General features: G+C 36.6%; 1 protein-coding gene across 18 annotated transcripts in view; it reads right to left on the reverse strand.

The window, feature by feature from the left end:
• Window positions 1-8,081: 8,081 nt before the first annotated feature.
• LOC110437833 (probable E3 ubiquitin-protein ligase HECTD4) overlaps window positions 8,082-13,369 on the reverse strand; it is a 37,016-nt gene continuing 31,728 nt past the window's right edge. For 12 of the 18 annotated variants that reach the window (XM_073936003.1, XM_073935996.1, XM_073935995.1 and 9 more), the window contains 2 exons: window positions 8,389-9,075; window positions 8,082-8,200 (listed from right to left, as the gene is read on the reverse strand). In XM_073936003.1, the coding sequence (XP_073792104.1) occupies window positions 8,408-9,075 (668 nt within the window). In that variant the 3' untranslated portion in view covers window positions 8,082-8,200; window positions 8,389-8,407. Of the gene's footprint in view, window positions 8,201-8,388; window positions 9,369-12,183; window positions 12,288-13,369 lie in introns of those variants that run through there. The other 6 variants (XM_073936006.1, XM_073936008.1, XM_073936007.1 and 3 more) reach the window with 3 other exon arrangements.

The following is a 13,369-nucleotide window of genomic DNA, read 5'->3' on the forward strand; positions in this document are numbered from 1 at the left end:
GTGTGGTCTTCTGCTGCTGTAGAACATCCGCCTCAAGGTTGGACGTGTTGTGCATTCAGAATTGCTCTTCTGCAGACCTCGGTTTAACAAGTGCTTATTTGAGTTACTGTTGCCTTTCTATCAGCTGGAACCAGTCTGGCCATTCTCCTCTGACCTCTGGCATCAACAAGGCATTTGCGCCCACAGAACTGCCGCTCGCTGGATATTTCCTCTTGTTCGGACCATTCTCTGTAAACCCCAGAGATGTTTGTGCGTGAAAATCCCAGTAGATCAGCAGTTTCTGAAATACTCAGAGCAGCCCGTCTGGCACCACCAACCATGCCACGTTCAAAGCCATTTAAATCCCCTTTCTTCTCCACTCTGATGCTCGCTTTGAACTGCAGCAGATCGTCTTGACCATGTCTACATGCCTAAATGCATTGAGTTGCTGCCATGTGATTATAAATTTACCCTAACAATCAGCTGGACAGGTGTACCTAATAAAGTGGCCGGTGAGTGTATAATGAAAAAAACATGTTTGATGTTTATGGAGTGTTATAAACTTCAAATGTGAAGGTCATGTGACGTGTTTTGTTTTTGCAGTCTTCCGAATTCCCGAAAATCTGATTTAAGATGATGATGATGTGTATATGTGTGTGTGTGTGTGTGTGTGTGTGTGTGTGTGTGTGTGGTACCTGCAGGAAGCAGCAGATCTGTTTGGTGAGCTCCAGCTGACTGTCCTCTCCCTGATGCAGAGCTCTGCTGATGGCCACGCTCAGCCACTCGCGGACACTCTGAGCGTTTCCCTGATTTCCAACCGCACAGAGTTACAGCTGATCCGGCCATCTATACACACACACAGGAGAGTCAGCAGACAGATTATGAGAAATGACTTCATCTTTCATTCATTCACTCATTTTTCATTCGGCTTAGGCCCCATTTACACTAATGCGTTTAGTTTAAAAACGGTGTTTTAGATCAAATACAATGTGTCCACACTAGCGTTTCACCTAGCATTTCTGAACATATCTCCGTCCACACTATGCCACCAAAAACGTATATCACGTGACCATTCGCGCACTCTCTGCTCCGTTTTCGGCACTCGAAAGCTCTGGCATCGTGTGGACGGATGGCATAACCGTAGCAAAACTTATGCGTTTTCAAACTAAAACGCATTAGTGTAAACGGGGCCTTAGTCTCTTTATTCATCAGGGGTCACCACAGCAGAATGAACCAGCAACTATTCCAGCATATGTTTTACGCAGTGGATGCCCTTCTAGCCACAACCCAGTACTGTGAAGCACCCATCACATGCACACTCATACACTACAGCCAATTTAGTTAATCGATTCCCCTATAGCGCATGAGTTTGGACTGTGAGGGAAACCGGAGCACACAGAGGAAACCCACACCAACACGGGGAGAACATGCAATGCAACTATTATAATAAATTTATATAATAATTTTATTTTATTCATTCATTTTCTTGTCAGCTTAGTCCCTTTATTAATCTGGGGTAGCCACAGCGGAATGAACCGCCAACTTATCCAGCACGTTTTTACACAGCGAATGCCCTTCCAGCCACAACCCATCTCTGGGAAAAATCCACAAACACTCATTCACACACACTTATACACTATGGACAATTTAGCCAACCCAATTCACCTGTACCGCATGTCTTTGGACTGTAGGGGAAACCGGAGCACCTGGAGGAAACCCATGCGAACGCAAGGAGAACAAGCAAACTCCACACAGACACGCCAACTGAATATATAAATACAGTACAAAAAGTCCTTACTGTTAATGCTGCATACAGTTGAAGTCAGAATTATTACCCCCCTGAATTATTAGCCTCCCTGTTTATTTTTCCCCTAATTTCTGTTTAACGGAGAAAAATATCTCAACACATTTATGAACATACTAGTTTCAATAAATAATTTCGAATAACTGATTTATTTTATCTTTGCTGTGATGACAGTAAATAATACTTGAATAGCTATTTATCAAGACACTAGTATTCAGCTTAAAGTGACATAGTTAAAGGCTTAACTAGGTTAACTAGGTTAACTAGGCAGCTTAGGGTAAATAGTCAAGTTATTGTATTACAATGATTTGTTCTGTAGACTATCAAAAAATAGCTTAAAGGGGATAATAATATTGACCTTAAAATGGGTTTAAGAAAATTAAAAACTGCTTTTATTCTAGCCTAAATAAAACAAATAAGACTTTCTCCAGAATAAAATATATTATCAGACATACTTTGAAAATTTCCTTGCTCTGTTCAACATCATTTGTGAAATATTTAAAAAATATTTTCTGACTTTAACTGTGAGTAATGTTAAGAAATAGGATTTAACAAATTAGAATTATGCATTAGAATTATACATTGTACATTAAAAGTAACCTCAAAAACATTCTAATCCATGTCAAGTGAACAAACTAATGTGAACTAATGGGAGCTTATTGTAGAGTGCTTAAAAACACAAATGCTTCAACAACTTGTTGTATTCAAGGAAACTAACGACAAATATTTAAATAATTCTTCAATTTCAAATAAAAGAAAACTTTTTCCCTCAAACATGACATTTAGCATCTTAATAAACAATAATATATAGTGTAAAACAAAAGAATTGTTCTTTGTTATTTAATGATAGTTAATGCATTAACTAATGGGACCTTATAGTGAAGAGCTAAAATATGCTTAAACACTTTTAAAAAAGCTTAATTTCCAAATATGTGTATTTACATCATTTTTGCTCATTAGTAAATATTAATAAATTCTCAAAAAATATTTTAAAATCTTGTCACTTTATTCTTATAAATCTTCTAACATTGCTGTTATGCATGTAAAATAGTGCTCTTCAACATATTGGTATGACATCACCTGGCAGAGGCGGAGTCAGCAGCTGATTGGACAGGAGCTGCAGATATTCAAGTGTGATGTCACGCACTGCAGGGATGTGGAAGAGGTGTGTGAATGTGTGAGGACTCTTGGGGGCAAAGATGTTGAGGAGGGCCATGTGGCAGTACAGACGCGCCAGAGCACTTTCACAGCGCAGCAGCTCCCTGAAACATACACACACACACACACACACACACACTAAGTGAAGTTGCATAAACTAATTTCGAGAGGAGCATGTGATATGATTGATCGCGGCTGGTCTCTCTGTAATCATTGGTAAGCCAATCAGATTATTCCGAACTCACTTTAAATACTAAATACACTTGTCCTATTATGCAGTTTCCACAATTTTCATTGCACACTCATTGATTTTGCTCTCTGTTCTGCCGTCATTTATTGCACATCTAGAATCTTTGCTTTGGGGGTTGAAATGTTTTGCTTGTGAGTTTGAAAGTTTTGAACCCATGTACACTGAGGTAAATTTTGTGTCTTTATTATTCAAACAAACATGAAGTTTTTGACCATAATTAGGTACAATGCAATTAAAAAATAAAAGATTTTAAATAATAAAAAAATATTAAAATAAAAAATTCACACTGCAAAAAATTAACTATTGCCATTTTATGCAGTTACCACAAGATTAATTCATTGTGTGCTCATTAGTTCTGCTTTTGCTAAAATCTTTGCTTGCGAGTTGAAAAGTTTTACGAGTTGAAAACTGCAGCTCAGTGGGCGGGATGCACAGGTTGGCCATTACGTTTTCTCGCGATTTGACCGGAGTCACCAGCAGTGTTGCCAACTTAGCGACTTTGTCACCAAAATATTTTATTATCATTGACATAAGTTTTTTAATTAAAGGTGTTTTTTACTGGAAATCTTTTATTTGTTAATTACTACGTAAGAAATTTTTCTTTAAAACTAAATATTTTTGATTGAACTAAAAAAAGAAACAAATCTAACTCCATAACTAAGCCGAAGGAAAATGAATAAATAAATAATGCAATAGTAAATGATGAACAATGATTAATAAATACTTTACAAGACTATTCATCCTTGGTCGACATTACTAAATACATTAAAAAGTGGACCATTATTCTAAAGTGTTACCGGATTAACAATAATTAAGATTATATTTGAACGCCTGTTATTTGAATACTGACCTTTGGCCTCGCACAGAAGCGTGGCGATGCTGTTCTGGTAGGTCTGTGTGAGTCTCAGCTCCACTAAAGGCAGAAAGAAGTTCTCAAGTTTGCTGTTTAGAGACTGTAGCAGAGCAAAGCGCAGACGCAAACTCTCCACTGGGACACCTGTGGGGACACGATCACATTCACTGCACATCCATCCCTTTTTTTCTTTTTTAAATGTTTCCCTAATTATGTTTAACAGATTCAGGAATTTTTAATTTTTTTATATATTTTTTTCAATAATATTTTTTCTTCTGGAGAAAGTCTGATTTGTTTTGTTTTGGCTAGAATAAAAGCATTTTAAGGACAATATTATTAGCCCCCTTAAGCTATATTTGGCTTGGATTGTGAACAGACCACTGTTATACAATGAGTTGCAAAATTATAACTTAAACCTAATTACCCTAGTTAAGCCTTTGAACGTCACTTTAAGCTGATTACTAGAGTCTTGAATATCTAGTCTAATCTTATGTGCTGTCATCATGGCAAAGAGAAAAGAAATATGTTATTAAAAATGAGTTATTAAAACTATTATGATTAGAAATGTGTTGGAATAATCTTCTCTCTGTTAAACAGAAATTGCAGGAAAAATATACAGGGGGTTTAATAACTCTGACTTCAGCTGTATAAAATAATAATAATAATAATAATAGACAGCCCATGAGAGGCTTTTGCATCTGAACTCTTCATCTGTGAACAAGATAACACAGAGATGGACTTGCTTAACCGACACGCAACCTCAGGATCGGCGCCATTTTTGCTGGCGACCAGGTAAACCTCATGTGGATGCAGACGGGCAGGAGTGATGGCCAGGTGACGGCTGAGATGGTTCACAAACTGCACCAATGCAAAGTCCATCTCAAAGCTCCATTTTCTGCTGGCTTTTTGGGCATGCAGACGCGCTGCAGATGCTCTGTTTAACTGTTTTTACTAGTGAAGCGTTCAGTTTTTACACTAACAAAGTCCGGCATGTAAATAGAAAATGCACCATATCCATATATATTAAAAAAAAGAAAAAAAAAAAGAAGCTGATTATGGCATAATTGGTATCAACATTCTCAGGACCAGGAAATACATTAAGACCAGATGATACTTTTTTTTTAGTTATTTAAGTTATATAATTAGTTATTTTTATTCATTATTAGAATTAAATTGAATTGAATTTGATTTTATTTGACAGATTTTAGACAAGCTGTACAAAAGTACAAGAATCCCATATATTTTGAAATAAAAACTGTCGAGGATAAAAACCCAATAAAGCCCTGGACTTGTTTCCATTGCATTCCTCACAGTTAAATAAAACAAAGTATGGCTTCAAAATAAAGATGATGAATAAAACAAACAGGACCTCCACCTTTTTTAACAGGAACAAAATAATTCACAAATACAATTATTCCTTCATTCATTCATTATTCTTTTCGGGTTAGTCCCTCTATTAATCAGAGGTCACCACAGTGGAATGAACCGTCAACTAATCCAGCATGTTTTATGCCGTGGATGGCCTTCCAGCTGCAACCCTATTCACAATCAAGTAACATATCAAATAAAACATCCTCGTCCACTATGCAAACTAATTATTCTCATCAAACAATCATCTTTTCATATCTTTTCTGAACCTCCTTAAGTCTTTTATTTCCTTGACCGATTTTGGTAATCCACATGTTTGCACTTGTATATAAAAACGTATTTTTTCCCACTACACTTCTTAATTTAAATAAACAAATATTAAAATCTAAACCCCTAGTACTGTATGAATGCTGTTGCCTCACCATTTGAAAACAGTTTACCAAATAACTAGGAACCACATTATTAAACATTGTACGTACCATTCTCAGTTTTAAAAAACATTAGTGCTGTCAATCGATAAAAAAAAAAAACTAATTAATCACACTTTTTGTTTTGCAATTAATCACACAAACATATTGTCTTCTGTAGCGTACAGTCCACAGATAAACTACTTATTGATTTTTATCACGGTCTGGCTTTAGTCGACAGGAGGGTTTTACGACTCCTGGCTCCAAGAAGTCTGGATTTTCGCGACAGCTTAAGTAATCTAGGGAGACTGGAGAGATAGGTCTGTCACATCAAAGACATTCCTGCCCAAATACACACACACACACACACATCCACGAGGCTGTTCCGACAGAAAGAAAATGAACTCATCAAATCCTGAACCAGCACAAAACTAAGGTGTTATGTTTTGTAAACTTTGTATCTCATTTCTGACTTTTCTTACCTGTGTAACCTCTCTTATAACCTGTATGCCTGTTCCTTTTAGGCCTTTTTAAAGCATAAATAATATGAGGATGTGAAAAATCATGTTGATGTACTTTTAAACCCCCCATGTTTGGTACCGATGGGTTTCTGCTGACATTTTACAACACATGATGCATAGAGCAAGACCATAACTCGCATTGCTTTATTCTTTAATCCCCTGTATTAAATGCCTGTCCGCATGCTTTGGGCGGACACTCAAATTTGCATACGAGCAGCCTCGAGACAAAGGAAGGTTCGCACGCAAACTTTTGTCCTGAAATCATTGGTCAGAATGCTGAACGGGTTGTCACGTGACCCGCAGGTATAACCAGACTTCTCCCCAAACATCCCGGAGAGAAAGCCCCGAACAAAGAACTCACAAAAAGGTTCTAAGCCGCATGGACTTTTTCCTGCCACGCTTTTCTTTATTTTCCGGCAATGTAAACTCAGTTTAAAGTTTGCGATCGCGTTCCTCCGAACTGTATTACAAACTCAACGCATCAAGAAGGACATCAAAGGAGTTTCATCAGGACGGAAGCATAAAGAGAGAGACCCAGACATTAAGTCCAGGTCATTTTAGTTATGCGATTAAGCTGTGCCCCTTTTATCAAAAACGTGTTTGTTATAACCTTGGTGGTCCTTAATGGTGCGTGTGGAACTGAAAGTTTTGTCACTCTTTTACCTGAAATCTCTATTTCCTCGCTTTACTATTTCTCTTTGTTGTTACACGTTTTATAGACTCGATACTATTAACGTGCTGACCCACCTCTCATACATCTTGTTTTAAAGTCCTTCAGAGGGGATCAAGCAATATTGGGGGAGGTCAAACCCTCCCCAAACCCCCTGTAATTTGCACATTGGTTATTCACACACTGCTGCCACACAACTGTTTAAACCACTTATAAAAGTGATTTTGCATAATAGGTCCCCTTTAAGACTGCATCACTTAAGGCCAATAGGTGGCAACAAGTCAATATCTACATCATACAATATACTTCAAATCATTTTCACTGAAACATGCATGTTTAACCACATTTCTTAAACAAATCACATATTTTAAGCCAGTGTTTAAGGGACAGTTCACACAGAAATGAACATTTACTCATCATTCACTCACACACAAGTGGTCTCAAACCTTGAATTTCTTTCTTCTGTTGAACACAAAAGAAGATATTTTGAAAAATGTTGTAAAAGAAAAACAGCCAAACTTTATTTTGATGGTCAGTTTGTTGAATTTAAGTTACATTGTATCTACAGTACATGCCAACTAATTTTCATTAGACTGTTGGGTTGGGGTTAGGGTAAGTTGACATGCACTTGCAAAGTTTCTTACAGTCAGTTAAATGTCTGTTGAAGGAGCAGAATCAGCAGATATTAAGCAGACAGTCTACTAATACTCAAATGGACCATCAAAATAAAGTGGTACCGAAAAAAACCCACAATAGTAGGAACCAAAAATACTATGGAAGTCAACAGCTGCTTTTTTCCGACGTTCTTTAGAACATCTTCCTGTACAGACATTATTAGAACCCACTGTACATTATAATTGAAATCCTGATTTGCAATTCTACATTTGATTGTTCTTTGATGCAGTCCTTCTTCTCAAACGTTCTATAAGTTATTGTCTAACACATCAATAGATGTGAAGAAAATCCTATCGTTTACTTCTGTGTCTGGAACAAAGTGCTATTATGCTTCTCTTGGATGGATATAAATTGCAAGGCTGAGCTTTACTGCTGAATGAGACACACACAAGACAGTTTATTCAATTCACATTTATTGCAAGTGTTTGGCCTGCTGGGGAAATCAAGGTCTTTCTGGAGCAGTGATTGGTCACTCTGGGGATGATGAGTGGAGATCGTGAGGCAGGCCTTCTCGTCTGGAAGAGAACAGAGTCAAGAAAATCAGTGTCGATGTCTAAATGAAGCTGAATTTGAGTATGAATTAACATGACCTCTGACCCACAGAGAATTCTATATATACATATGTGTGTGTGACATACAGCATGTTCCAGAAGTGTTACTAAGCTCAGTCAGATGTCATGTCACTTAAATGAGATGAAATTACCTTTTAGAATGTGTCCACACTAGCTCCTGCTCCTGAAGTAGGCATAAGCAGCACAGACACCTATGCCGACTCCGACCCAGGCTGCTGGACTGCTCACCGCAGCTTTCACAGCACTTTTCACATTGTTGGAGATCCTTCTTCCCCATGAAGACTCGCTGTTCGCTCTCTCCTCTGTGTCTCCAGCGGCCTCTCTCTCTGTTTCTTTACTGGTCTTTCTCTCCTCTGTATCTCCAGCGGCCTCTCTCTCTGTTTCTCCACTGGTCTTTCTCTCCTCTGTGTCTCCAGCGGCCTTTCTCTCTGTTTCTCCACTGGTCTTTCTCTCCTCTGTTTCTCCAGCTGTCTCTCTCTCCTCTGTTTGTCTTGGAGAGCTGCTGTCATTATCTGAGAGGACCTCAATTGTCTTGTCTGGGCCCCACATGATGATCAGAGGTTTATTCAGTAAATCAGTGAAGTTCAGAGCTTTTTGTGCTCGCACTGCATCACGTCGATGATGGAAAGTCACAAAAGCATAAGCAGGAGAGATGATGTTGTTTCTGCACACTTGCACAGTCGAGATGGACCCCAATGCACCAAACTTTTCAATAAGCTGTTGTTCGGTGACCATTGGGTGCAGATTGCTCACGAGCAGTGTCTTCAGCTCAATAAAGCGGCTCGTGGGGACCACAGGATCTGGTTGCTGGTCCCGTCCTGAATGCTCAAAAGTCACATAAATGTGTCTGCAATTAGTGTCTTCATCAAAAGAAAAATCCAAAGAGTGGATTTGGCTGAACTGTTTCATTGACTCAATCAGTTCTTGTTCGTCCACATCTGGGTCCAAAGTCAGAACAACCGATGACCACTCGTGATGAGGGTTGTCTGAAGACTGATTATAGTAAGAATCCATAGCGAACGAGTCCTTCACAATCACAGATTTGTCTATTCGTACAGTAACTGTGTGATTTACCAAGTCACCGTCCTGAATGCTGGCAAACTGAGATGAGCTGTTTTAACATAGAACTACTTTAGAACACATTCTATGACTGTCGTTGCTAAGCAACCATCAGCTGGGAGCGCGTGTGTGCGCACACAAACAGGATTCTAAATTGTTTATAAATGAATCTTAATCTGTTGACTATTAGATAAACTATTTATTACTATTGTTTTATCCTACAGATGATTGTTAATGTGCTGTTAATTATTATTTATTAGAAAAACCACCACTACTATGTCAATTGTTTTTATATGTCCTATTTAATGTAAACATCACAAATGCTTTGGAGATACATATGGAACATTTGTCAAGCCAATAAAATAATCTGAAAACATTGACTTTCTCTGTGTGTGTGTTGGTATTTTTAAAGTTTTAACATATACATCTATTGAAAAATAACCAGTTTCTGTTGGTTTACAGAAGCTTTTAACAGAAACCTTTGTCTCCTCAGCTGCTTCAGTTTATTTAATGAAGGATTGAGTGCGGAACAGTTTCTTATCTGAAGATATTCAGTCACAGAACTAAACCTACCTGCAAGAGTGATTTATAATTGACTGAATAGAGTTGATAAAATAATAATATTCACGGGTGTAAAATTCACCTCTCACACCATATCCCTTATTAATCTTCTGTATATACTTAGAAATAAAGTATGTATGTATGTATGTATGTATGTATGTATGTATGTATGTATGTATGTATGTATGTATGTATGTATGTATGTGTATACAGTTGATGTCAGAATTATTAATCCCCCTGTTTATTTTTTTCCCCAATTTCTGTTTAACGGAGAGAAAATTATTTCAACACATTTCTAATCATAGCAGATTTAATAACTCATTTCTAATAACTGATTTATTTTTTCTTTGCCATGATGACAGTAAATAATATTTGACTAGATATTCATCAAGACACTTCTATACAGCTAAAGTGACATTTAAAGGCTTAACTAGGTTAATTAGGCAGGTTAGGGTAATTAGGCAAGTTATTGTATAACGATGGTTTGTTCTGTAGACTATCAAATAAAATATTGCTTAAAGGGGCTAATAATTTCGACCTGAAAAAAACTTAAAATCTGTTTTTATTCTAGCTGAAATAAAACAAATAAGACTTTCTTCAGAAGAAAGAATACTATCAGGCTATTGTGAAAATGTCCTTGCTCTGTTAAACATCGTTTGGGAAATACTTAAAAAAAATAAATAAATTAAAGGGGGGCTAATAATTGGCTTCATCATTCTGTCTTCAACTGTATGTATGTATGTATGTGTGTGTGTGTGTGTGTGTGTGTGTATATATTTATATTTATATTATTATTATTATAATTAACTTGAATACATTTACATATGTATACATAATAATTTTTATTATGTATTTAATTATTATTTGATGAATTCAGGCTCGAAATAAACTTAATCACCTGCAAAACCACAGTTCAACCTTTAGATGTCAGTTTTTATGTGCCCAGTTATGTGTAACAACAATCATGTCTAATTTTTAGTCATATTTACGTTTTTATTAGCCTTTGCAGTGGAGTGTATATTTAGATATTGAGAGACTTCCTGAAAATTTTTATTGGACACATACAGTTGAAGTCAGAATCATAAGCCCTCTTTTATTTATTGTTTTCTTTTTTAAATATTTCCTAAATGATGTTTAACAGAGCAAGGAAATTTTCACAGTATGTCTGATAATATTTGTTCTTCTGGAGAAAGTCGTATTTGTTTTATTTTGGCTAGAATAAAAGCTTTTTTTTGTTATTTCTATTTTTTTTTTGGTCTTTTGCATGACAATAAAAACTAAATATTGAGAGGTAAACAGTAATGTATTGTCCATAATTAATCCCACCCCCTAACCTCTCGTTCATTAACTCAACAAAACAATAAATACATAAATACCAAAAAAAGAAAATTAAATACATTAGAACATGACATCAGAGTAGCTGGATACAGATGGGACAAATAATAATAATTAAAATAATAATAATTCATTTAAATAAATACAAAAAATTATAATAATAAAATTAATTAAAACTTTCTGATAAAATGGTTAATGTTACAGGTTGCCAGCACCAGGTGTAATAGGCAGGCCTTTCATGTAGTCAAGAAAGTAATCCCAAATCTTATAAAAGGAATCTAATGAGCCAGAGAGTGAGCAATGAGCATCTCAGCATTCCAAGTCTGATACAGTAAAAAATGTCCTGTATCCACTTGTCATGTGTAGGGGAAGAAGTGTGTTTCCATTTTAAAAGTATGGCACGTCTGGCTAGAATTGTGGTAAAGGCAAGAACCTTGCTGTCACGCACTGTCAAATCTGGTTCAAGAGATACACCAAAGAGGACTATCAAAGGATCAGGTGAAAATCAGTTTTTAATTTTCCTAAACACCATTTTAAGGTCAATATTATTAGCACTTTTAAGCTATATATTTTTTGATAGTCTACAGAACAAACCATCGTTATACAATAACTTGCCTAATTACCCAAACCTGCCTAGTTAAATATCTAGTCACATATTATTTACTGTCATCATGGCAAAGATAAAATAGATCAGCTACTAGAAATGAGTTATTAAAACTATTATGTTTAGAAATGTGTTGAAGAAATCTGCTCTCTGTTAAACAGAAATTGGGGAAAGAATAGACAGGGGGGCTAATAATTCTGACTGAACAGAAAAAAGAAACTCAAACAGGTTTTAAACAAGTGGCGGATGAGGAATTTTCAGTATTTAACTGTCCCTTTAACATCTTTTACATTTAGATGAGCATATATGAGGTTTGTGTTTATAATTTCCACATAAAATCAGAAATCAGAAAAGTAATATTAATGACCTTCAAGATTTTTGGCAGGAGATTTCTCAGGGTCTTTTTCATCGGGTTTGGTCTTCTCTGGAGATTTTGGCTTGAGGACGGTTGTTTTCTCACTCAGTACAGTTCTGGAGAAACAACATTTATCATATGATCTACAGTACATGATAAAATCACACATAAACTGCTATTATATACAGCATTTCATAAGAAAAGTTGCATTTTTATATGATAAGGAATGCTAGTATGAACTTAAAGACACAATATGTATGATTTTTCATTAAAATATGCAAAAACCACTCGGACAGTGTTATATATTTTGCTGTCTTATGTACATACATTATCCACACAAATTTTTTGTAGAATATTGACATTGAGATAGATTTAATGTGTGCTGTGTGTTCATGCTAATGTCATCACACACATTTCTGCTTTGGTTTTCTAGAAAACAGGGAAACAGCAGCGAGGCTTTAATATGTTGTGTGTTTTATTCAACTGCACATAGCAGCATTATAACAGAAGCCTAACATGTATTTAGTCTGATAAAAAAAGGGCTGCTTCTCCATGTGACTACAAGATAAGGAACCAGAAGCGTAGGACTAAGGCATAATAAAAGCTCTGCTGCTTTTCTGTGCTGAATGGTTAATACTAATAGTGTTGAATAACTTTACTCATCAACATAAGTCCTGTAGAATAAAGAAGACCACAACTCCCATGATTCCACACTCAGGGTGCTTTCACACCTGTGAACAGATTCATTTGTTCCGAAAACAGGGATTAACAGGGATTAAACAGGGCGCAACGTATTTGTGGACTGGGAGGGTCCACTGTGCATTTGCGGGTGACTTCCGGGAGACTTGGGATGTCTGGAAAGACTTCCCGCCCTACTCATAATTCTGTCTTTATAAAGCCGTGTATATGCCTATTACATATCCATAAAACACTGTGATATAGCCGGGCTCGAATCGTATCGCTTTCTCACTACAATGGATCCGCTCCAGAGTTCATTTAAATCAAGCCGAGACCACCTCATTCAGGCGATCTCAGACCGATTGTTTAGGGGCGGATATGAGCGTGATTGCTGTATTCACATATGCGAAACAAACAGTGCTAACTGGGCAAACGAGACATTTTTCGAAACAAAAGTCTAGGTGTGAAAGCACCCATCACACAGTCATCAAACTACACCTTTGTTTGTTGTGAATAGTGG

Source organism: Danio rerio, chromosome 21 (assembly GCF_049306965.1).
Source record: "Danio rerio strain Tuebingen ecotype United States chromosome 21, GRCz12tu, whole genome shotgun sequence".
NCBI lineage: Eukaryota > Metazoa > Chordata > Actinopteri > Cypriniformes > Danionidae > Danio > Danio rerio.